The sequence below is a fragment of the Phacochoerus africanus genome, chromosome 3, assembly GCF_016906955.1.
Source record: "Phacochoerus africanus isolate WHEZ1 chromosome 3, ROS_Pafr_v1, whole genome shotgun sequence".
Taxonomy (NCBI): Eukaryota; Metazoa; Chordata; class Mammalia; order Artiodactyla; family Suidae; genus Phacochoerus; species Phacochoerus africanus.
In genome coordinates, this window is record NC_062546.1 from 141,508,670 (window position 1) to 141,533,507 (window position 24,838).

Genomic DNA, 24,838 nt, shown 5'->3' on the forward strand with positions numbered 1-24,838 from the left:
TGTTGTGGGGCGGTGGGGGGCGGACAAGTCCAAGGGGAAAGCTAGCTGTGCGGGCGGTCTCCTGGGGGAAGCTGTCCCACCTGATGCAGGGGGTACCCAACGGAGAGGGGCCGCAGCCACGCGCCTGCCTCTGGGCACAGCGCGGCTCCGCCACCCGAGAGTTACCGCGAGTGGCCCCCGCGCCCCAGCCACGCGGGGGGCTGTTCGGTTGGAGGCGGGGAGCAGCCGGGGCACCAAAATAGGAGCCGCTTGTGGGCTGGAGCTGCACTAGCAGGCAGCCTCCGCCGCGCCTCTTCCAAAGATGGTCAGAGGGTCCGGAGGCACCTCCGCCCCCGCTCGCCCCTAGCCCGCGGGCCCGCACTGAGTCCCGTCCCGGAGCCGTCGCCGGAGGTAGGTGCGGGGCGCACCCGCTGCCCGAGGCCAGCGGGCGGGAAGCGAGCGGAGCCGGGCGCTGGGGAGCGAGGCCGCGCCGCCTCCAGAGCCCGCCCGCGGCAGAGACGCGGAGACAATGGCCGCGCGGGCGGCGGGCAGGGCCGAGCGCAGGGCGACCGACGACCTCCGTCCCACACCTGTGCTGCGTCCCGGAACAGAGGGACGCGGGCACCTGGCCCGGCGGGCGGTGTGCGGTGCCCTCAAGGCGAGTCCCTGCGCGAGGCCCCTCGCGGGGGTGACGGTCTCCCCGCCGGGAACGCGGGCCCTGGGGCCCAGACACGCGGCTCACGGAAACCCCTGCAGCGGCGGGAGGAGGGGGTGCGGGGATGAAGGGACCGCCGTCCGGCTGCTTTTCTTTCTGACCTTCTCTGAGCAAAGACGCACAGGGTTTCCCTTTTCCGAGATTTCTTCTAGTTTAATGTTTCGATCTTCCCTTTCCTGGCATCTCAGTGAGACTTGAAAGGGAGACGGAGCTAGGGGAAAAGGTTGAACTGGGGCCGAGCCAAGACGGCCAAGGTCCAGCCTCGAGTGGGGTGACCCCTCGTACACTTGGTTTGCTAAGTGTGGGATCTCTCTAGGACGGACAGCTTGAGGTAGATTGCGGAGATTGGGTGAATGGGGTAGCAAATCAGTATTTCTTCTCCAAAGGACTGCTGAACAGTCCTGGGGCCTCATTTCAGACTCTAAGCTACCCTGAATTTATATTGACCATCATATAAATTATGAAATAGTCTATCCACAATTTCGCATCGTAATTTGAGTGCTGAACTTCATCTAGTTTTGCATATTCAGTGCTTTTCAACCGTTATAATATCAGGAATATTTTGCATTGATTATCTGAGGTAATATGCAAAATTGAAAACACGTTTATTGTTTCATGTTTATTGCAGCCATGGCTCTAAAAGGACAAGAAGATTATATTTACCTTTTCAAGGATTCAGCGCATCCGGTGGATTTTCTGGATGCGTTCAGAACATTTTACTTGGATGGATTATTTACTGATATTACCCTCCAGTGTCCTTCAGGCATAATCTTCCATTGTCACCGAGCTGTTTTAGCTGCTTGCAGCAATTATTTTAAGGCAATGTTCACAGCTGACATGAAAGAAAAATTTAAAAATAAAATAAAAATCTCTGGCATCCACCATGATATCTTGGAAGGCCTTGTAAATTATGCGTACACTTCCCAAATTGAAATAACTAAAAGAAATGTTCAAAGCCTGCTTGAAGCAGCAGATCTGCTACAGTTTCTTTCAGTAAAGAAAGCATGTGAGCAGTTTTTGGTAAGGCACTTGGATATTGATAATTGTATTGGAATGCACTCCTTTGCAGAATTTCACATGTGTACAGAACTAGAGAAGGAATCTCGAAGAATTCTATGCTCAAGGTTTAAGGAAGTATGGCAGCAAGAGGAATTTCTGGAAATCAGCCTTGAAAAGTTTCTCTTTATCTTGTCCAGAAAAAATCTCAGTGTTTGGAAAGACGAAGCTATCATAGAGCCAGTTATTAAGTGGACTGCTCATGATGTAGAAAATCGAATTGAATGCCTATATAATCTCCTAAGCTATGTCAACATAGATATAGATCCAGTGTATTTAAAAACAGCTTTAGGCCTTCACAGAAGCTGCCTGTTAACCGAAAATAAGATCCGATCTCTAATATACAATGCTTTGAATCCCATGCATAAAGAGATTTCCCAGAGGTCCACAGCCACAATGTATATCATTGGAGGCTATTACTGGCATCCCTTATCAGAGGTTCACATATGGGATCCTTTGACAAATGTTTGGATCCAGGGAGCAGAGATACCAGATTACACTAGGGAGAGCTATGGCGTTACATGTTTGGGACCCAACATTTATGTAACTGGGGGTTACAGGACGGATAACATAGAAGCTCTTGACACAGTGTGGATCTATAACAGTGAAAGTGATGAATGGACGGAAGGTTTGCCAATGCTCAATGCCCGGTATTACCACTGTGCAGTCACCTTGGGTGGCTGTGTCTATGCTTTAGGTGGTTACAGAAAAGGGGCTCCAGCAGAAGAGGCCGAGTTCTATGATCCATTAAAAGAAAAATGGATTCCCATTGCAAACATGATTAAAGGTAAGTGCAGATTCTGTATTTTTTAGGTGTTCGAGGTTAGGCCAAGGGACTTACCTCTCTCACAAATAACTTTAAAAAGAATTTATCACTTTGAAATGCTACCTAGGAACTCTGGTGGCTTATACAAATAACATTGCACAGAATGTTCCAAGTGAAAAATAGAGTATAGCAGTCCCCAACTTGACTGAGTGTTATGTGATCAGCATATGCTTCTGAGGCTGGAAAAAAAAATATTTATATAAGAAAATAGTATAATTCACTCTACTCTGTGTTGAATCTTTATTTTTCTTTGAGTCTTGAGAATTTATATTTAGATAAAGGGTTAACAGGAGAGAAAGGTGAGCAGTTTCATTCATGTTAAATTTTTTTTTTTTTTTTTGGCCGTCCCTGAGGTATTCAGAAGTTCCCAGCCAGAGATTGAACCCCAGCCACAGAAGTGACAAGACCAGATCCTTAACCTCGAGGCCACCAGGGAACTCCCTGCTTTTAAATATTGAGCTTTTTTCCCTCTTATCATTGGATCATCTGTCTTTTAAAAGGTCTCCCACTCAAATCTTGTGGTCTTTGTACTGTGTAACTGATTACATTCTCTCAAAAACTAGAGACAGATAGCCTCTGCTCTTTGTGATTCCAGTCTTGTCTTAGAGGATAAAGGAGGGGACCAATCCCCTGCCCTCTGGCCTGGGACCCACACAGCCACATGCACTATTGGGTCTCCGTATCTGCCTGATAAACACCGTGGTTTCTGCTGGGCTTGATACTAGATCAGCCTTGCTGTCTTTCCCTCACACTGAAAAAAAAAGTTAAGCTAGCATCTCATTTATTTCATTACATATATTCTGTGGTGCTGGAAGCTGCGCAAACAACTGGTAGATTGTTACCAAATTTGTGTCATTTTTATACCAGATGTTTCTTCCCAGGCCTTTCTGTTTCTTTTTTAATGCTGGTGAGGGTGTGGGAATCTGACCTGGTCTGGGAATCTGACCTTGTGTGATCCTTAGATGAGAGCAGGAAGCCAAAGAGGCAGAGTGGTCTTGTGACCAGACACTCTGCTTCTGAAGCCAAACTGCCTGGATCCAAATCCCAACTTTCCACTTGCTGGTGAGCTCGGGCAAACGGTTTAATCTCCCTGTGCCCTAGTGTTGCCATCTGTACAATGGGGCGGCACCATTACATAGCTTAGGGTTCTGAGAGAATTAAATGAATTTATGCGTGTGAAGCGCTTATAACAGTGTCTGGCTCAGAGTAAGCACTCAGTAAGAAAGAACTCATTATGGTCATGAATGTCCTTATGGGAGAACATGTCAGCTTTGATAGGGCAGAAATATCCCTCACATTCCATTATTCCACAATCTCCTACAAGCCCGAAGTTTCCATAGAAGTTGGTAGGTGGGGGGAAAAGATGGTTTAATACCCACTGCTGTTGCTGCTCTGATTCTTCACTCTGCCTGAGCCTAACACCCCCCTCTCCCCCCCAGCTGCCTTGCTGTTTCCCTGTCCCTCCCCACTAGTTGCCTCTGAATGTCCTGACTCCTTTCCTACAAAAGAAACAAGGAAAGTTCAAATTTTTTACCAGCTACTGTAAACCTGAATATAGTTCTGCCTCTGTTTCTTAATAAGATCATAGTTTCAGTGGTTTTGTAGTTTAGAATATTTTTCTTTGAGAATTAAATGTATTACTTTACTGGAATGTTTAAAATCATATTTGAAACAATGCTTCCTAAAAAGAAAATGCTGCAACAGTGTATCCCCTGTGAAGAAAGCTACACATGTTCTTGCCTTAGGCAAGAGCAGAATGGAAGACCCTCTATGCTTTTTTTTTTTTCCCCCTGTCTTTTTAGGGCCACACCTGTGGCATATGGAGGTTCCCAGACTAGGGGTTGAATCAGAGCAGTAAGGACTGGCCTACGCCACAGCCACAGCAATGCCAGATCCAGGCTGCATCTGCAACGTACACCACAGCTCACAGCAACATCGGATCCTTAACCCAGTGAGTGAGGCCAGGGATCAAACCTGCGTCCTCATGGATACTAGTCAAATTCATTTCTGCTGAGCCACAACCGGAACTCCTAGAAGACCCTCTGTGCTGAAGTCTGCATCCACCTCCCAGCTGAGTCTGAAATTCCTGAGTTTTATACTTTTAAGTTTTGATTACTGATTATATCAGATCATCCCAGGGAACGGTAAACTTTTGTCAGTTGTATGCGCTTTTGGCCAGTACAGTTCCGATGGGTGAACTCATGCTGAGCTTGGTTTCCAGTTTGTCTCTAGAAAGGATAACACTATGTTCCTCACTTTGCTTTATTTTGTAGTCATGAAGTGAAGCAGCAGCTTTCCCTGGTAATGAGCACCTAAATCGGGCAGAGTCAAATTTCAAATTCATTTCCTTTTTTAGTTTAGGGATGTACAGAGAAGAAATAAATACTTGAAGTTTAGAAACTCCTAACTCCCTCCACCCCTTGTCATAACTGCCCTGCTTCTTAAATCACTTTTGGAGTAGAAATGCACAAGGATTTCTTTCTCACTTCTTTCCCTGCTGAACCGCTTTGCTCCTTATTTTTTTATGGCCTCAGTGTTTCCCAGTTTCCTGAGCTCAGGACCTCAGAATGAGTGTTGTTTGTCTGGGACACAGTCTTCCAGGCCTCTCTATCTTACCTGTGTCTCCTGCCTCGGGACCCTTCCCTTCATGCACAAGGGCCTTCTAAATCAAGCCCTCAGTACTTGGCACCTGGGCCAGCGCCTCGCTCTTTCTGACTCTTGTCCTTCTACTTGTGTAGTCCCACCTGTCCATGTTTTAAAAATCTTAAATATCCTGCTGAATTAAGCCCACATTTCTTACTTAGCCATCAGGATCCTTTGCTATGTGCCTTCAATTTGCCACATTGAGTTTTTTTTTTTTTTCTTTTTAGGGCCACACCTGTGGTATATGGAAGTTCCCAGGCTAGTGATCAAATTGGAGCTGCAGGAGTTCCCTTCATGGCTTAGCAGTTAACAAACCTAAGAACCATGAGGTTGCAGGTTCAATCCCTGACCTTGCTCAGTGGGTTAAGGATCCAGCATTGCCGTGAGCTGTGGTATAGGTCACAGACATGGCTCAGATCCAGCATTGCTGTGGCTGTGGCATAGGCCAGCAGCTGAGGCTCCAATTCAACCCCTACCTTGGGAACCTCTATAATGCTGTGAGCATGGCCCTGAAATAGCAAAAAGGAAAAAAATCAGAGCTGCAGCTGCCAATCTCTACCACAGCCTCAGCAATGTAGGATCCAAGCCACATCTGCAAACTATCCTTGCAGCAACACTAGATCCTTAACCCACTGAGTGAGGCCAGGGATTGAACTCACATCCTCATGGATACTAGTTGGGTTCATTACTACTGAGCCACAAGGTATGGCTCTGCCATGTCAGCTTTAATCCCCTCTTGACAGCTTCAGATGTACCACCTGCCCATTTTCCAGAATCACACTGAGCTACTTGACTTTGCCTAGTAAGCCTTTGCTCTCGCCTTTTCTTTTGCATGTGGCTTCCTCTTACCTCTATTGCCAAAGGGCTCTCTACTGATGCTGCCTGCCATGATTCCCCTAGTAAAAATGATGTCTCCTTGCTCTGAACATTCACAGGAATGCTCTACACTTTTTTCTAATTATATGTGTAAATGTCTCGCTCTCTTTTTTTAAAAAAGTGCAGGGAATCCCTATTCATCCATCCCACTTAGCACCTAGCACAATGCCTTGCATCTGTTATTAATAATAACAAAAACAATAATAAACTTAGTTCAGTATTCAATATTCATTGCAAAAAAGACTGAAAGGCCAATCTGAAGATGTGATTTTAATTAACACACAGGCGTGGGAAATGCTACTGCTTGTGTCTTACATGAAGTTATCTACGTCATTGGTGGCCACTGCGGATACAGAGGAAGCTGCACCTATGACAAGGTCCAGAGCTACAATTCAGATATCAATGAATGGAGCCTCATCACCTCCAGTCCTCATCCAGGTAACACAATGCTGTCTCAAATAGCACTTGCTGTGATCCAGCTTATCAATGTAAGAGGTGGCTGAAAATGAGCTGGAAGTAGAAAGTCCTAAATTTATGACTGCACATGGGTATAATTAAAAGGCTCAGAATATTCATACATTCATCTAACAGTAATCACAACTTATTCCAGTTAGATGACATCTACAAATACTTTCCCTGATGTCTTTACATGGCATATATTTTAAGCCTGTATGGTTTAAAGTGCTAGTTTATGCTTAAACTTTTTTTTAACTTAGATTCTTTTTTGGTGTTTCCTATTCCTTAGTTATATGCTTTCTTTCATTTGCTACTTGCATTATGTAAAATGCAATTTTTATGAACAGTTAAAAAACACTAGCCTATCAAATAGTTGAGAAGGAGATCTGTTGATTCATTTCAGCAGGAGATGATTTTTTAGGATTTTGCATGTGATATTACCTTAAATTTTTTTTTTCATTTTTAGTTTCAGTTTTATTGAGGTATAGTTGATTTACAATGTTGTGACAATTTCTTTTTTCTAATTTTTATTTTTTAATGAATTTTATTACATGTATAGTTATTTGTGATAATTTCTGTTGTACAACAAAGTGATTCAGTTATACATATACACACATCCATTCTTTTTCTTTTTTTTTTTTTTGCTTTTGTCTTTTTTGTTGTTGTTGTTGCTATTTCTTGGGCCGCTCCTGCGGCACATGGAGGTTCCCAGGCTAGGGGTTGAATCGGAGCTGTAGCCACCGGCCTACGCCAGAGCCACAGCAACTCGGGATCCGAGCCGCGTCTGCAACCTACACCACAGCTCACGGCAATGCCGGATCGCCAACCCACTGAGCAAGGGCAGGGACCGAACCCGCAACCTCATGGTTCCTAGTCGGATTCGTTAACCACTGCGCCACGACAGGAACTCCCCCATCCATTCTTTTTTTAACTACTTAATGGATTTTATTACATTTATAGGTGTACAACCAACCTATAAATGTCATCAAAACCAAATTTGACAGCATTTCCATCCCAAAGCCTCAGTGCATCCCCCCACCCCCCAACCTGTCTCATTTGGAAACCATAAGTTTTTCAAAGTCTGTGAGTCAATATCTGTTCTGCAAGAAGTTCATTGTGTCCTCTTTTTAGATTCCACATTTAAGTGATAGCGTTTAAGGTTGGTGTCTCATTGACTGACTGACTTTACTTAGCATGATAATTTCTAGGTCCATCCATGTTGCTGCAAATGCCATTATTTCTTTCCTTTTAATGGCTGAGTAATACTCCATTGTGTACATGTACCATATCTTCTTTATCTACTCCTCTGTCGATGGACATTTAGGTTGTTTCCATGTCTTGAATATTGCAAATAGTGCTGCAGTGAACATTGGAGAACATGTGTCTTTTTGAGTCATGGTTTTCTCTGGAACACACATCCATTCTTTTTCAGATTCTTTTCCCATACAGATTATCACAGAATATTGGGTAGAGTTCCCTGTGCTATACAGCAAGTCCCCATTGGCCAGTCATCCCATTTATTACCTTAAATTCTAACTACAACCCTGTGAGTGGGTATTGCTCACCCCTATTTTACATATTTGAAAATGGAGGCTTAGGATAAGTAGCTTTGCCAAGGCCATACCGTTTGGAAGTGGTGGATCAGGATTCAAACTCAGGTAGTTTGAGACCATAACCTGTGCTGTAACCAATAGCAATCTGCCTCTCCTTAAGGGACCAGACTCCCCTACCTTTGACTACTGCAGCTAGTTCTACCATCCATCGTACATGTCATTGCACAGCTAAGAGGGAGCACACCTGAACCTGGTGCTGTGTCTCCATGTGCTATTGGGCTTGCATGAGAAGAGACTTAAGCCACTTGCTGTCCTGGCTCTGAAAACGTCACTGAGGTAGCCTTCTGTCTCCTAGTTTTTCGGATATTATCCCAGACTCCCTACAACTTTCTGTTATGACCAGTGAAGTTATAATGGAAAATAATAATAACACAGTCACACCTCATTTTATTGTGCTTCACTTGATTGTGCTTTGCAGATATTGCATTTTTTACAAATTGAAGGTTTGTGGCAACCCTGCATTGAGAAAGTCTATTGGTACCATTTTTCCAATAGCATCTGCTCACTTTTTGTCTCTGTCACATTTTGGTAATTCTCACAATATTTCATACTTTTCATTATTATTATATTTATTGTAGTGATCCATGATCAGTGATCTTTGATGTTCTATTGTAACTGAATTGGCACTTTTAGCAATTAAATGTATTTTTTTAAATTAAAGTATAGTTGGTTTACAATGTTGTGCCAATTTCTGCTGTACAACAAGGTGACCCAGTCATACATATATATATACATTCCTTTCTTATATCATCTTCCTCTTGTTGTATTCCAAGAGACTGTATATAGTTCCCTGTACTGTACAGTAGGATCTTGTTGTTTATCCATTCTAAATGTAATATTTTGCATCTATTAAACCCCAAACTCTCAGTCTTTCCCACTCCCTACCCCTACCTTGGCAACCACAGATGTGTTCTCTATGTTTTTGGGTCTCTTTTGTAGATAGGTTCAATGTGCCATATTTTAGATTCCAGATATAAATGATATCATATGGCACTTGTCTTTCTCTTTTTGACTTACTTCACTTAATATGATAATCTCTACTTGCATCCTTGTTGCTGCAAATGGCATTATTTCATTCGTTTAATGGTTTAGTAATATTCTACTGTGTATATGTACCACATCTTCTTAATCCATTCATCTGCTGATGGACATTTAGGTTGTTTCTGTGTCTTGGCTCTCGTGAATAGTGCTGCAGTGAACGTAGTGGTGTGTGTACCTTTTGAATTGTAATTTTGTCCGAATATACCCCCAGGAGTGGGATTGCTGGATCATATGGTAGTTCTATATTTAGTTTTCTGAGGAACCACCATATTGTTTTCCATTGTGGTTGTACCAATTTATCTACACCACAGCTTGAGGCAACAGGGGATTCTTAACCCACTTAGCAAAGCCACAACTTAAACCTCCATCCTCATGGAGACTACACTAGGTCTTTAAACTACCGAGCTACAGCAGGAACTCCTCCTGCTTTTTTTTTTTTTTTTTTCCCTCAGGATTGCTTTGGCAATTCTAGGTCTTTTATGATTACACAAATTTTTGGATTTTTTTTTTTTAGTTCTATGAAAAATGTCATGGGTAATTTGATAGGGATCACATTAAATCTATGGATTGCTTTGGGTAGTATGGACATTTTATTTATTTATTTTTTGCTTTTTAGGGCAGCACCCACAGCATATGGAGGTTCCCAGGCTAGGGGTCCAGTTGGAGCTGCAGCTGGCGGCCTAACCACAGCCACAGCAACATCAGATCCGAGCTGTGTCTGTACTCTACACCACAGCTCACAGCAACGCTGGATCCTTAAGCCACTGAGCGAGGCCAGGGATCGAACCCGCAACGTCATGGTTCCTAGTCGGATTCGTTTCTGCTGCACCACGATGGGAACTCCAATATGGACATTTTAGCAATATTAATTCTTCGAATCCAGGAGCGTGGGGTGTCTTCCTTTCTTTGAATCCCCTTTAATTTCTTTTATTGTTTTATAGTTCTTAACATATAACTCTTTCACCTCCTTGGTCAGATTTATTGCTAGGTATTTTAGCAATAAAATATTTTTAAATCAACGTATGTACTTTTTTTTAGACATAATGCTGTTGCACACTTAGTAATAGACTATAATGTAATATAAGTATAACTTTCATATGTACTGGAAAATTAAAAAAAAACCTTCGTGATGCTTTATTGTGATTTTCACTTTTTTTGTGGTGGTCTGGAACTGAATTCACAATATCTCCAAAGTATACCTGTAGTAGCTACATTTATTCAGTAAGTATGTGCCATGCACTAACTATTCCAATACTTCCACATGTGTTACTCTATTTAAACTTCACAGCAATCCAGTGAGCTAAGTACTTCTATTATTTTATAGGTCACTGGGGCACAAAGAGAGTAAATAAATTACCCACGTTCCACTAGTGCTTGTTGTGAAGTTCCAATCCAGGCATTCTGGCTGGGAGCCCATGCTCTTAAGTATACTGTTATCTCATCTGGTCCTCAGGTTAACCTTATGAGTTCCATACCACTCTGACTTATCTTTACAAAGAAAATCCAGTGTATGAAAAGTCAGACTAACAAATACAAGGGCAGTTATTTACATTGTAGATTTAATATATATTTCATAAAAGGATTCCTTTAAAATGTCTCATAACATACTTAAATTGGATGTCTATCACTTCTTAACTGCTTGAAAGAATTTAAAAGGCCGTGAGACTTAAGCCAAATTATGAAAAGCCATGACAAATTAAAAAATCAATCAGAAATGAATATTAAATTACAGCATGAATCAATAGGGACGTAGCATTCCATTTGTAGTGTTTCGATTTATATTGAACATTTTTCAGACATAGTGTGAGAAACAAAGGTATCAATTTAGCACCTTGCATGGTATTTTTCTGTTTAGCTCCCACAGTGTTCAAAATATTTTTAAATGACTTGTTACCAATATTTAAAATTCAGGAGATTTCAAATAAAAATAATAATTTCTGGCCTTTAGAAAAATTTCAGGATTGGGCAACCTTGGATCATATTCTTTCTGGCAGCAATCACTGGGGCCAAGTAGTGTCTATTCCCTTTGGATGAGGCTTGAATGCTCCATCTCACCACGCTTACTCCTGTTCTCATCACATCATAGACTTATGGGGCCCATGTGTTGTTTTTCTTACCTCTAGCCTGCTTTATTAAGCTAGCCTGTTATATCCTTGGCCCTTGAAGGTCTTATCCTCTAGATATAGAGGATATGTTATAGCAGGATATGTTTCTTATGCATTTTAGGCGCTAAATTTTCAGTCTTCAGTCTCTACCTTGTAGATTTGCAGCTTAGACCTCAAAGAAATGACTACTATTATTTCTGAAAGGTAATGTAAATGTTATATCTGTTTTCTGGAGTTCCCATCGTGGCTCAGCAGTAACGAACCTGACTAGTATCCATGAGGACACAGGTTTAATCCCTGGCCTCGCTCAGTGGTTTAAGGATCCGGTGTTGCCACAAGCTATTGCTCATATCTGGCATTGCTGTGGCTGTGGTGTAGGCCAGCAGCTGTAGCTCCAATTTAACCCTTAGTCTGGGAACCTCCATATGCAGCAGGTGTGGCAGTAAAAAGAAAAGAAAAAGAAATTGAGGGTGGAAAGAACTTTGGTCTAACTAAGGGGAATCTGACAATCATAAAAGATTTCCAGGAGTAGCTTGTTATGATTTAGGCCTTAAAGAATGGCTACAATAAAGGAAGGTAATTTTTGAGGAAAAGTGTTCTGATAGAAAGTTAGCCAATGAAGGAAGACAGAAAGTAAAGTTCCAGGTTTACTCCAGTTCCTAGGAGTAGAAGTATATGAATGAGAAGATGTAAGAGGGTTAGAATGGGAGACTGGCTGGGAGAGTTCAGTTGAAGAACAAATCATGCAGGGCTTTGACCGGCAGTTGGGAAAATTTTTAAGATAGAGAAGAACAAAGTATTCAGAGTAGGAGAATGGTGTATGATCAGTGAAAGTTTTAAGAAGAGAATAACTTTGAGAGTAGACTGGAAGAGAGATGGCAGGGTGATTTGCTAAAGCTATTGTAATAAGCCAGGTGAGAAATACCAAAAGCCCAGAGTGCTAGGAATAGAAGACAGGCAGGTGTAAGGAATGTTATGGATTCAATATTGGTTGAATGGTAGTGATTTCTCCTCTCCCTTGGCTGACTGGACATAGAAGATGAGGATGAGAAAGGAGTTGACAGTCATTTAACTGTCTCTGGCTGTTTGACTTTGCATTGAAGGAGTAGCCAATAGGAGGGGAGAAGAGGAGAGATAGTGAGCTGCTTTGTAGTTAAATGTGAAAGACTATTTAGATAACCCAGAAGCAATGGGAAATGTGGTTCTGAAGCTCAGGAGAAAAAAATGTGGCTAAATACAGAGTTCTGGGAGTTGTTTGCTTAGAGATGATGGCTCTGTGTGGAGGTGAATGAGATACTTTGGGAGGGTGGGACCAACAACACAGCTAGAAGCAGAACTTTGAGAGACATCATTAGTTAAAGATGAGCTGAGAAAGAAGAGTGTGTGAAGAAGCTGGAAGAAGCAGCAAGTGATGAAGAACAATCCGTGGGGAGTTGTGTCCCGTGGGCAGAGCATTCTTTCCTGGCTCTACCATTTATTCACTTCTCTAATCTGGAGCAGCTTAAGCTGTTGGGTTTTATTTTCCAGCAAAATGAGGAAGTTAGTTTAGGTAAGCTTTACAGGTCTTTTCAGTGAGAAACAAATCTTTGGTAAAAATTTTACAGCATTTCAGTGGATATTGAATTCCTGCAAATATTGTGGTTGTCTCTGAATCCCCACATGGCTTTGTTCCTATCACTTATATGACACTGGATACAGACTGCTGTGTATTTATAGTGAGTATTTGTGTGTAAACTCCTTGAGCGGGGACAGATGGTGCCATTCTCATGCTTGATTTGAAATTGTTCAGTCATTTGTTTGTCCAACAGATATTTGCCAAGTACTTCATATAGGTTGTATGCTGAGCTGGGAGCTCAATAAACAAGACAGTCCCTTAGCTTTAGTACCTTTGTAGAGTGGCCAGCAAGAAAAAAGCTGAGGAGGTTTCCGTCAACCAAAACAGAACATTATGTTGTGGATAACAGGTGAAAACTGCCAGGAATCACTTTATTTTTATACTTTTTAAAAATTGAGATAGTTGATGTACAATATTATCTGTTATAAGTGTACAGCATAGTGACTTAGAATTTTAAGGTTATGCTCCATTTATAGTTACTATGAAATATTAGCCATATTCCCTGTGTTATACAATATATCCTTGTAGCTTGTTTATTTTATACATAATAGTTGATACCTCATAACTCCTAGCCTGATCTTGCCCCCCCCCCAGTGATAACTACTAGCTTGTTCTCTATATCTGATATCTGTGAGTCTCTTTCCTTTTTTTGACCACACCAATAGCATGTAGAAGTTCCCAAGTGAGGGATTGAACCTGCACCACACCAGTAACCCAAGCCATTGCAGTGACAACACTGGATGCTTAACCCTCTGAGCCACCAGGGAACTCCTGTGTGCTTTTTTTCAATCTAAAAATTTCTTTATTTTATACAGTTCTTGAAGATTATTTTCCATTTAGAGTTATGAATTTTTTTTTTGTCTTTTGTCTTTTCAGGGCCGCACCCAAGGCATGTGGAGGTTCCCAGGCTAGGGGTCTAATCAGAGCTACAGCTGCTGGCCTATGCCAGAGCCACAGCAATGCCAGATCTGAGTTGTGTCTGCAACCTACACCACAGCTCATGGCAACACTGGATCCTTAACCCACTGAGCAAGGCCAGGGATTGAACCTGTAACCTCATGGTTCCTAGTCGGATTCGTTCCCTCTGAGCCATGATGGGAACTCCTAGAGTTATAAAATATTAACTATATTCCCCATGTTGTACAATACACCCTTGAGCCTATCTTACACCCAATATTTTGTACCTCCCACTCCTTCACCTCTATTTTCCTCCTACCTGCCTTCCCACTGGTAACCACTAGTTTGTTCTATGTATCTGTGAGTCTGATTCTTTTATATTAGATTCAGTAGTTTGTTGTATTTTTTATATTCCACGTGTAAGTGACATCATATAGTATTTTTCTTTCTCTGTCTGACTTACTTCATTTAGCATAATGCCCTGCAGGTCCATTCATGTTATTGCAAGTGGCAAATGATCATTCTTTTTCATAGCTGAGTAGTATTCCATTGTAAATATATACTACATCCTCTTTATCCGTTCATCTATTGACAGGCACTTAGATTGCTTCTGTGTCTTGGAAATTTGTTTATAATGCTACTATGGACACTGAGGTGCATGTATCTTTTTGAATAGTGTTTTCCCAGTAGTGAAAATACCATATCATATGGTAGTTCTATTTTTAACTTTTTGAGAAACTGCCATACTCTTTTCCACAATGTCTACAACAGTTTACCTTCCCACCAACAGTGTATGAAGGTTCCCTTTTCTCCACGTTTTCACCAATATTTGCTGTTTGTGGTCTTTTTGATGATAGCCATTCTGGAAGGTGTAGAGTGATATCTCATTGTGGTATTAATTTGCACTTCCCTGATAATTAGCAATGTTAATCATCTTTTCACATGCCTGTTAGCCATCTGTATGTCTGCTTTGGGAAAATGTCTATTCAGGTCTTCTGCCCATTTTTAATCAGGTTGTTTATTTTTTTGATGTTGAGTTGTAGAGGCTCTTTATGTATTTTTGGTACTCATCGGTCATATCATTAGCAAATATTTTCTTGCATTTATTAAGTTGTCTTTTCATTTTATCAGTGGTTTCCTTTGCTGTGCAAAAGCTTTTAATTCTAATTAGGTCCCATTTGTTTATTTTTGCTTTTATTTCTTTTGCTTTAGAAGGAGAATCCAAAATTACTGCTACAATTTATGTCAGAGTGTTCTACCTATATTTTCTTCTAGGAGTTTTATGGTTTCTTGTCTTACATTTAGGTCTTTTATCTATTTTGAGTTTATTTTTGTATATTGTGTGTAATTTCATTCTCTTACACAAAGCTGTCCAGTTTTCTTAGCACCACTTGTTGAAGAGACTGTCTTTCTCTATTATATACTCTTGCCTCCTTTGACCATAAGGGTACAACTTTAATATACAGAAATTGACCATAAGGATACAACTTTAATATACAGAAATCTGTTGCATTTATTTTATTTTATTTTTATTTTTCATGTATTTTTATTTTTTATTTTTTTCTTGTTTTATTATTTTAATTTTTTCCCACTGTACAGCATGGGGACCGAGTTACTCTTACATGTATACATTTTTCCCCCACCCTTTGTTCTGTTGCAATATAGGTATCTAGACATAGTTCTCGGTGCTACTCAGCAGGATCTCCTTGTAAATCCATTCCAAGTTGTATCCAATTACCCCAAGCTCCCTATCCCTCCCATTTCCTCCCTCTCCCCCCGGGCAGCCACAAGTCTATTCCCCAAGTCCATGATTTTCTTTTCTGTGGAAAGGTTCATTTGTGCTATATATTAGATTCCAGTTATAAGTGATATCATATGGTATTTGTCTTTGTCTTTCTGAATCATTTCACTCAGTATGAGAGTCTCTAGTTTCATCCATGGTGCTGCAAATGGCATTATGTTGTTCTTTTTTATGGCTGAATAGTATTCCATTGTGTATATATACCACATCTTCCTAATCCAATCATCTGTCAATGGACATTTGGGTTGTTTCCATGTCCTGGCTATTGTGAATAGGGCTGCAATGAATGTGCAGGTGCATGTGTCTCTTTTAAGTAGAGTTTTGTCCGGATATATGTCCAAGAGTGGGATTGCAGGGTCATATGGAAGTTCTATGTATGGTTTTCTAAGGTATCTCCAAACTGTTCTCCATAGTGGCTGTACCAGCTTACATTCCCACCAGCAGTGCAGGAGGGTTCCCTTTTCTCCACAGCCCCTCCAGCACTTGTTATTTGTGGACTTATTAATGATGGCCATTCTGACTGGTGTGAGGTGGTATCTCATGGTAGTTTTGATTTGCATTTCTCTTATAATCAGCAATGTTGAGCATTTTTTCATGTGCTTGTTGGCCTTCTGTGTATCTTCCTTGGAGAACAGTCTCTTCAGGTCTTTTGCCCATTTTTCTATTGGGTTGTTGGCTTTTTTGCTGTTGAGTTGTATAAGTTGCCTGTATATTCTAGAGATAAGCCCTTGTCGGTTGCATCATTTGAAACTATTTTCTCCCATTCTGTAAGTTGTCTTTTTGTTTTCTTTTTGGTTTCCTTTGCTGTGCAAAAGCTTTTCAGTTTGATTAGATCCCATTGGTTTATTTTTGCTCTTATTTCTGTTGCTTTGGGAGACTGACCTGAGAAAATATTCATGAGGTTGATGTCAGACAGTTGTTGCATTTCTATAAACTAACAACAAACTATCAGAAAGAGAAATGAGGGCAACAATCCTATTTACCATTGCATCAAAAAGAATAAAATACCTAGGAAAAAAAACCTACTTAAGGAAGTAAAATACCTATACTTAGAAAACTGCAGGGAGTTCCTGTCGTGGCTCAGTGGTTAATGAATCTGACTAGGAACCACGAGGTTGTGGGTTTGATCCCTGGCCTTGCTCAGTGGGTTAAGGATCCGGCATTGCCGTGAGCTGTGGTGTAGGTTGCAGACGCGGCTCGGATCCTACATTGTTGTGGCTGTGGCATAGGCCAGTGGCTATAGCCCCGATTAGATCCCTAGTCTGGGAACCTCCATATGCCGAAGGAGCAGCCCTAGAGAAGGCAATAAGACAAAAAAAAAAAAAAAAAAAACCTGTTAGACACTCATGAAAGAGACTAAAGTCAACACAAATAGATGGAAAAATATACTGTGTTCATGGATTGGAAAAGTTAATATTGTTAAAATGAGCATACTACCCAAGTCAATCTACAGGTTCAGTGCAGTCCCTATCAAAATACCAAGGGAATTTTTTAATGGAACTAGAACAAATAATTTTAAAATTTGGGAATTCCTATTGTTGCTCAGCAGAAACAAATCCAACTAGTGTCCATGAGGATGTGGGTTCAATCCCTGGCTTCAATCAGTGGGTTGAGCCTGAAAACTTCCATATGCCACAGGGTGCAGCCCTATAAAGCAAAAATAAAATAAAATAAAATAAATTTAAATTTGTATGGAAATACCAAAGACCTCAGCTAGTGAACAATCTTGAGAGAGAAGAACAGAGCTGGAGGAATCAAGCTCCCTGGCTTTAGACTACACTACAAAATGACAGTAATCAAAACAGTTTGGCTGGGACCAAAAACAGACATGTAGATCAATGGACCAGAATAGAGAGCCCAGGAATCACTTTTTTTTTTTTTTTTTGGTCTTTTTAGGGCTGCACCCATGGCATATGGAGGTTCTAATCTAAGGGTTGAATCGGAGCTGTTGCTGCCAACCTACACCACAACACAGCAACTCCGCATCCAAGCCACGTCTGCAGCCTACACCACAGCTTATGGCAACACTAGATCCTTAACCCACTGAGCGAGGTCAGGGATCGAACCCTGGTCCTCATGGGTGCTAGTTGGGCGAGGTTCGTTAACCACTGAACCATGACAGGAACTCCCAGGAATCACTTTATTTTAAACACTTATTGCTATAGAAAGATTGAGATACCTCTTTTAACATGAGTCATAAATGGAGGAATTTTTGTAAGTTTTGAATAATTTAAGAAAAGCCTATCAGCTCATTGTTGAATCACTTATACCACCTGATAAAATTTTGGAATTGTCATTAATTTTCACAATAACCATTCGATGGAATGATTCATATAATTTATATATATAAACAATGCATCACAAGTACTTAGAACAACTGAATCCTATAAAAATTCTGCATGTAGGAGTTCCCACTGTGGTGCAGTGGGTTAAGGGTCTGGCATTGCTGCAGCTGTGGCATAGGTCATAAATATGGCTTGGATTCAGTCCCTAGCCTGGGAATTTTCATATATTGTGAGTGCAGCCAAAAAAGAAAAAAAAAATCCTGCATGTATATAACTGGAAAGTAATAAATGGGTTTTTCAAGTGTGGGAGAATTCTTATTTTCTTGAATGTTAGAAACAAGAATGATAATATGTGCACTCAAAGCAGAAATACCAATCTTCTCAGACTTTTTCTTAGACTTTGAAACCTAAATAGCTAGAACTTTACTGTTAAGAATTTGTTTTCCCTATTTAAAGGGGAAATCACATTTTTGATTGTACATTCTTTCTAAAGAAGGGCTTATAAGCTTTTCTTCTACAAAGTAATGGGAATGCATATTTGGTCACAGAGTGCGCAAGATACAGTTCATTCATTGTTCCAGCAAACATCTATTGAGTCCTTACAAGGTGCCAGACACTTGCCGTCCTTCTTCCACTTGGGAGTGGAGTGGTGGGCAGGACATAGTTCCTGCACTGTTAGAAGGAAGAGAGAGATGAGAAACAAGAAACATATCAAGTCATGAGAAGAGCTTCGGAGAGAATTAAAATAGGGTGATGTGGTAGAGATGCCTGACTAGCTCCTTCAGGTTGGATGATCCAGGAAGCCCCTCCAAGGAGGTGACAGTAAGATGAGAACTGAATGACCAGAAGAAGGCAGCTGTGCAAAGACCTGGGGAAGGAAGAGACTTCCAGACAGAACAGCTCAGCAATGGCGAGCTAAATATTCTTTTGTTTCCTGTAATATTCGTGCTACTGACAAATCCTACTCTTCCTTCAGGTCTGCAGCTAAAAGTATTGAAGTGTAATCTTAAGGTTGATGTTCCCAGAGAATGAACTTATAGGCTGGGAGTGATGTTAAAACTGAGGGTGTGGAAGAAACAGGGCTGAGGCCAGGGTGAGGCAAGTGGGACGCTTGAGGCACAGAATTGAAGGAGTCACTTAGAGAGGAAGATCCTCATGTTTTGTGCTCTCGGCACGTGCCTCGCTCTAGTCACAGCCCTGGGAAGAAGGGAGAGGAAGTGAAGTTGCCAAAGATCCCGGTGCCTTGAAGAGACAGCATGTTTGGATGTGGAGGGGGAGATAAAATGGAAAAATCAGGAGTTCCCGTCGTGGCGCAGTGGTTAACGAATCCGACTAGGAACCATGAGGTTGCGGGTTCGGTCCCTGCCCTTGCTCAGTGGGTTAACGATCCGGCGTTGCCGTGAGCTGTGGTGTAGGTTGCAGACGCGGCTCGGATCCCGCGTTGCTGTGGCTCTGGCGTAGGCCGGTGGCTGCAGCTCCGATTCAACCCCTAGCCTGGGAACCTCCATATGCCGCGGGAGCGGCCCAAGAAATAGCAACAACAACAACAACAACAAAGACAAAAAAAAAAAAGGAAAAATCAGAACAGCCTGGAAGGCTGACCCTGGAAAGGTGGACTCCCAGCATCAGGACACAGACCTCACATGGCAGCCCCCTGCCTTTGAGCACCTTTCGCAGCTTCTTAAGATCATAGACTGTTGTCTCCCATCAAACAGCTTGTGTTTCTCTAACTTCCTGTGTCCTTACCTTGAGCAGACGTGTGAGAGAGGCAAGCAAAGTAATCCACATGGCACCTATGGCAGCAGATACTCATAGATTAGCTGCTAAGACCAGAGGGAACCTACGCTGATTACTTAGGACGTCTCCATGGCAGAGGGACTCTACTGCTGCCACCTTTTATATACAGTGTAGAGTGAAAGGAAATTCCCAGAAGGGTAGCCGTCCCAGGATGAGCTCCTTCCAGCGTCCTGCAAAGCCAGCAGCATAAGGATAACCTGAAAGACAGTGGCAGGAACAGGTGATCTGAACCCAGTGATTGGGAATGGATTTGAAGGCTCAGTGTTGTGGTTGGTAAAGTGTGTGCTGGAACAATGTCGAAACTACCCTGTTTTTTTATGCTAAATTGTTCTTTTTTTTTCTCTCTCTTGTGCTGTTTTATGGCCGCACCCATGGCATGTGGAAGTTCCTAGGCCAGGGGTCAAATTGGAGCTGTAGCTGCCGGCCTACGCCATGGCAACACAGGATCTGAGCTGCATCTGTGACCCACACCACAGCTCATGGCATATGCTAGATCCTTAACCCACTGAGCGAGGCCAGGGATCGAACCTGCATCCTCCTGGGTCCTAGTTGGATTCATTCACCTCTGAACCATGAAGGGAACTCCTGTATGCTAAATTGTAAAGCATTATTCCATCACTACCCTAAGGTCTCTTTTGTTTGTTATTCTAATAAAAATGTGCTTTTTTTTTTCTTTTTACTAGAATATGGATTGTGTTCAGTTCCATTTGAAAATAAGCTCTATCTAGTTGGTGGACAAACTACAATCACAGAATGCTATGACCCTGAACAAAATGAATGGAGAGAGATCGCTCCCATGATGGAAAGGAGGATGGAGTGTGGGGCCGTCATCATGAATGGATGTATTTATGTCACTGGGGGGTATTCCTACTCGAAGGGAACATATCTTCAGAGCATTGAGAAATATGATCCAGATCTTAATAAGTGGGAAATAGTGGGTAATCTTCCAAGTGCCATGCGTTCACATGGGTGCGTTTGTGTGTATAATGTCTGATTAAATCCATAGAGATGACCAAGTAGGTAGTCACTGTTTCAGGGTGTAGGAAAAAAAAAAAAGGGAACTGTAGGGTTTGGAGTCTCTTGTTTTTGTGGACTGGCACTTAGGTACATTCCTATTCCTAACCTCCACTCTACACCCCTATCCAGTGATTAATGGTCCAGAAAAATCTTATGTATACTTACAGTTGAATCAGTGGGGTTAAAATCTATAATCTTTGCCTATCAAAGATGATTTGGAACATGAGACACTTGGCAAAAGGTGAATTGCCTTTGTGGTGAATTTTTTTCTCCTAATAGCATCAACACTGGGTGTAGGTCAAAATCATTCTGTAGAATGAAATGTCTCTTATAGCCCTGTAATGTAATAGATAGTGTACATTAAGCTTCTATGAGTAACAAGGAATTTGCAATATAAGGAGGGAATCTTCTCTACCTCTAAAGAATCAATTCTTAAAATTTTTGTCACCTTTAGCATTATTTAGAATGTGGACTTAAATCTAGTTTTTTTTTCCTTTGTAGCGTGTACTATTTATTGTAATTATTCCTTATTTACTGACTACCAGAGATATACAAGATACTGTGCAAAGATTATTACTGTTCAGAGTTTACAGACTAAATTAAAGAGAATGGAAAATCTGAAAAATTGCAGAGAAAATAGTTGAACATTTGCTGATCCTAAAATCTACTTTTAATTTCAGCATTGATGTAAATTGCTGGTTTAGGTGTCTTTAGTTGAAGCATGTTAGAAAAATGTTCTTTATTCATAAGTATGAATACATGTCTGCATATGAAATTGAATTGTAGAGCCAGAAAGCATGTAGAACAGTCGTGATATAGTAAAAAATACATTGAGGAAAAGAAATTTGAATTCATTTGTAACTTTGGATAGAGTCACTTAACCTCTATTCAATTAGAGGTGCCCTTCCCATGTACACTGGCACTTGGGGTCATAGATCTGCCTGGATATGGATCCCCACAACTCTTGGGGTGGCCTGGATGGCTGGAGCTTCTGGGCCAGAAACATGCCTGTCCATTTTCTCCAGTGTACAGACCGTATCACTTTCCATGTTTGCCATAACTTGAGAAAAGTTGGGAAGCATTGCTTAGGTTAATTCATCTGAACTTTGAGTAAATCTGTTAGATCATCTCCCCACCCTCTTCATTTTTTAAAGAGATAGTGATTATTTTTAACTTTGAATATGTAAGTTTAAATTTGCCTGATGCTTCTGGGGTTTTTTGTTTGTTTGTTTGTTTAATTTTAGAAAGAACCTGTCTAATGCATTCATTTCAGAAGGCATTTTTAAAAAATAGATAGAACCCTTCAGGAATACAATATGGTACTACATAGAAAGAGCCACAAAACAATGATATCTTTGCTTCATATTCTACTCCTGAATTTGTAATCTAAAGAATAATATAAAAACAAAACAAACAGAATGGAAAATGAATGAGGTTGTTTATGTCTGCATTATTTATAATAGCAAAAAATTGGAAATAACCTAAATGTCAAAGAAGAAAGTGGGCTAGTAGAAAGAGTGAAGTCTTATACTGCTATTAAAATAATTATTTGGAAGACTGTGTAGAAACATGGACATGTCTGTGATATGATGAGTAAAATAAGCACAATACAAAATGATATGCACACTATCATTGTGACTGTAAAATGCATGTGGAAGGCAGTATGCAGAACTGAAATTCATTGTGTTAGTGTAGGGGTGAATGGGATGATTTTAATTTATTTAAGTGTTTTTCTTTAATATTGCTTTGTATTTTCAGTAAAAATAAAGAAATCGCTGTATACATGGTAAAGCTGCTTGAATTTGGTCCAGTTGAATTGAAGACAGTTGAACTTCTGAATTACTGAAACAAATGAATTATAGACTATTTCAATTTATAATTGAATTATGGACTGTTTTATTGCTCTCAAGGTCAGTTCCATTTAATGCTGAATCAATAGTATGTTACCCAATAGTGCTTCAGAGATCTGTTTTATGAATAGGTAAGAATAGTTGTAATCACCTTCTGCTCCTTTTAGCTTATCTAAGTCCTATAAAATCCTGACTGAAGTCTACCTTCTGGGAATTCTTTCCTGTGTTTCAGCCACAGTAACACTCCCTTCGTCACATATAAAGAATTTGTCATTTGTGTGTGCATATTATGTCTCTTGGTTTGAGATCATGGATCCTATCTTATTCTTAGTATTGTCAAGGTCTACCATTTCATTTGTGTATCTGAAGTTTTTTTTTTTTTTTTTTTTTTAAGGTTGTACCTGCAGCATGTGGAAGTTCCTGGGGCAGGGGTTGAAACTGTGCCACAGCCATAAAGAGAACCACAGCAGTGATAGTGGTGGATTCTTTTTTTTTTTTTTTTTTCCAGGGCCACACTACAGCCTATTAAGGTTCCCAGGCTAGGGGTCTAATGGGAGCTACTGCAGCTGACAGCCTATATCACAGCCACAGCAACTCCAGATCCAAGCCTCATCTGCAACCCACACCACAGCTCATGCCAGTGCCAGATCCTTAACCCACTGAGCAAGGCCAGGGATTGAACCGCATCCTCATGGATACTAGTTGGGTTTGTTACCGCTGAGCCACAGTGGGAACTTCTGACTGTAGACTCTTAACCCGCTGGGCCACAAGGGAGTTCCCCGAATACTTTTTTTTTTCCTTTAAAAAAAAAAAAATTATGGCTACACTTGCAGCATATGGAAATTCCTGGGCCAGGGACTGAATCTGAGCTGCATCCAGGACCTATACCACAGCTGCAGCAATGCTAGATCCTTTAACTTACTGTGCCGGGCTGGGGATTAAACCTGTGCCTCTGCATCAACTTGAGCCACTGCAGGCAGATTCTTTTTTTTATTATTATTATTACTCAAATGAATTTATCACATCTGTAGTTGTATAATGATCATAACAATCCAATTTCACAGGATTTCCATCCCACAGCCCAAGCACATCCCCCACCCCACAAACTGTCTCCTCCAGAGACCATAAGTTTTTCAATGTCTGTGAGTCAGCATCTGTTCTGCAAAGAAGTTCCGTCTGTCCTTTTTTCAGATTCCACATGTCAGTGAAAGCATTTGATGTTGGAGTCTCATTGTATGGCTGACTTCACTTAACATGATAGTTTCTAGGTCCATCCATGTTGCAAAAAATGTTGGTATTTCATTCTTTTTAATGGCTGAGTAATATTCCACTGTGTATATGTACTGCATCTTCTTGATCCACTCCTCTGTCGATGGTCATTTAGGTTGTTCCCATGTCTTAGCTATTGTAAATAGTGCTTCAATGAACATCAGAGTACATGTGTCTTTGCAAGTTGTGGTTTTCTCTGGATAGATGCCCAGGAGTGGGATTGCTGGATCAAATGGTAGTTCTATTTTTAGTTCTCTGAGGAATCTCCATACTGCTCTCCACAGTGGTTGCACCAATTTACAATCCCACCAATAGTGTACTAGGGTTTCTTTTTCTCCACACCCTCTCCAGCACTTATTGTCTGCAGACTTTTTGATGATGGCAGTCCTGGCTGGTGTAAGGTGGTACCTCAAGAGTGGTTTTGATTTGCATTTCTCTAATAATGAGTGATGTTGAACATCTTTTCATGTGTTTCTTGGCCATCTGTATGTCTTTGGAGAACTGTCTGTTTAGATCTTCTGCCCATTTGTTGATGGGGTTGTTTGTTTTTTTGGTATGGAGCTGTATAAGGTGTTTATAAATTTTGGAGATTAATCCCTTGTCAGTTGATTCACTTGCAAAGATTTTCTCCCATTCTGTGGCTTGTCTTTTCATTTTGTTTAGGGTTTCCCCATCTCCTTTTTTAACCCCTTGAAATTTATTTGTTGAAGAAGCTAGATCGTTTATTCTGCTTTCCCAAAGTTAAGATTGTATTGATTGCATTTCTGTTGTGTAATTTAGCATGTTCCTCTGTCCTCTGTGTTTCCTATAAGTTGGTAGTTAGAGCCAGAAGCTTAATCAGCTTCAGGTTTAATTTTTTTTTTTTTTCTCAGAATTACTTCACAGGTTGTGGTGTGTTCGTCAGAAGACATAATTGTCTTTTTCTGATGTTCACAGCCAAAGGTGCTCCATACCCAGATCCTAAATTCATTAGGGATTGTAAAATGGTGATTTCCAG

General features: G+C 41.0%; 1 protein-coding gene across 1 annotated transcript; it reads left to right on the forward strand.

Moving 5' to 3' along the window:
- The first annotated feature begins 51 nt into the window (after positions 1 to 51).
- KLHL23 (kelch like family member 23) lies at positions 52 to 22,857 on the forward strand. The gene is made up of 4 exons (XM_047772836.1): positions 52 to 390; positions 1,323 to 2,537; positions 6,381 to 6,533; positions 20,389 to 22,857. The coding sequence occupies exons 2-4, from the start codon at positions 1,325 to 1,327 to the stop codon at positions 20,697 to 20,699; spliced, it is 1,677 nt and encodes a 558-aa protein (XP_047628792.1). The 5' UTR covers positions 52 to 390; positions 1,323 to 1,324; the 3' UTR covers positions 20,700 to 22,857.
- Positions 22,858 to 24,838: the final 1,981 nt, after the last annotated feature.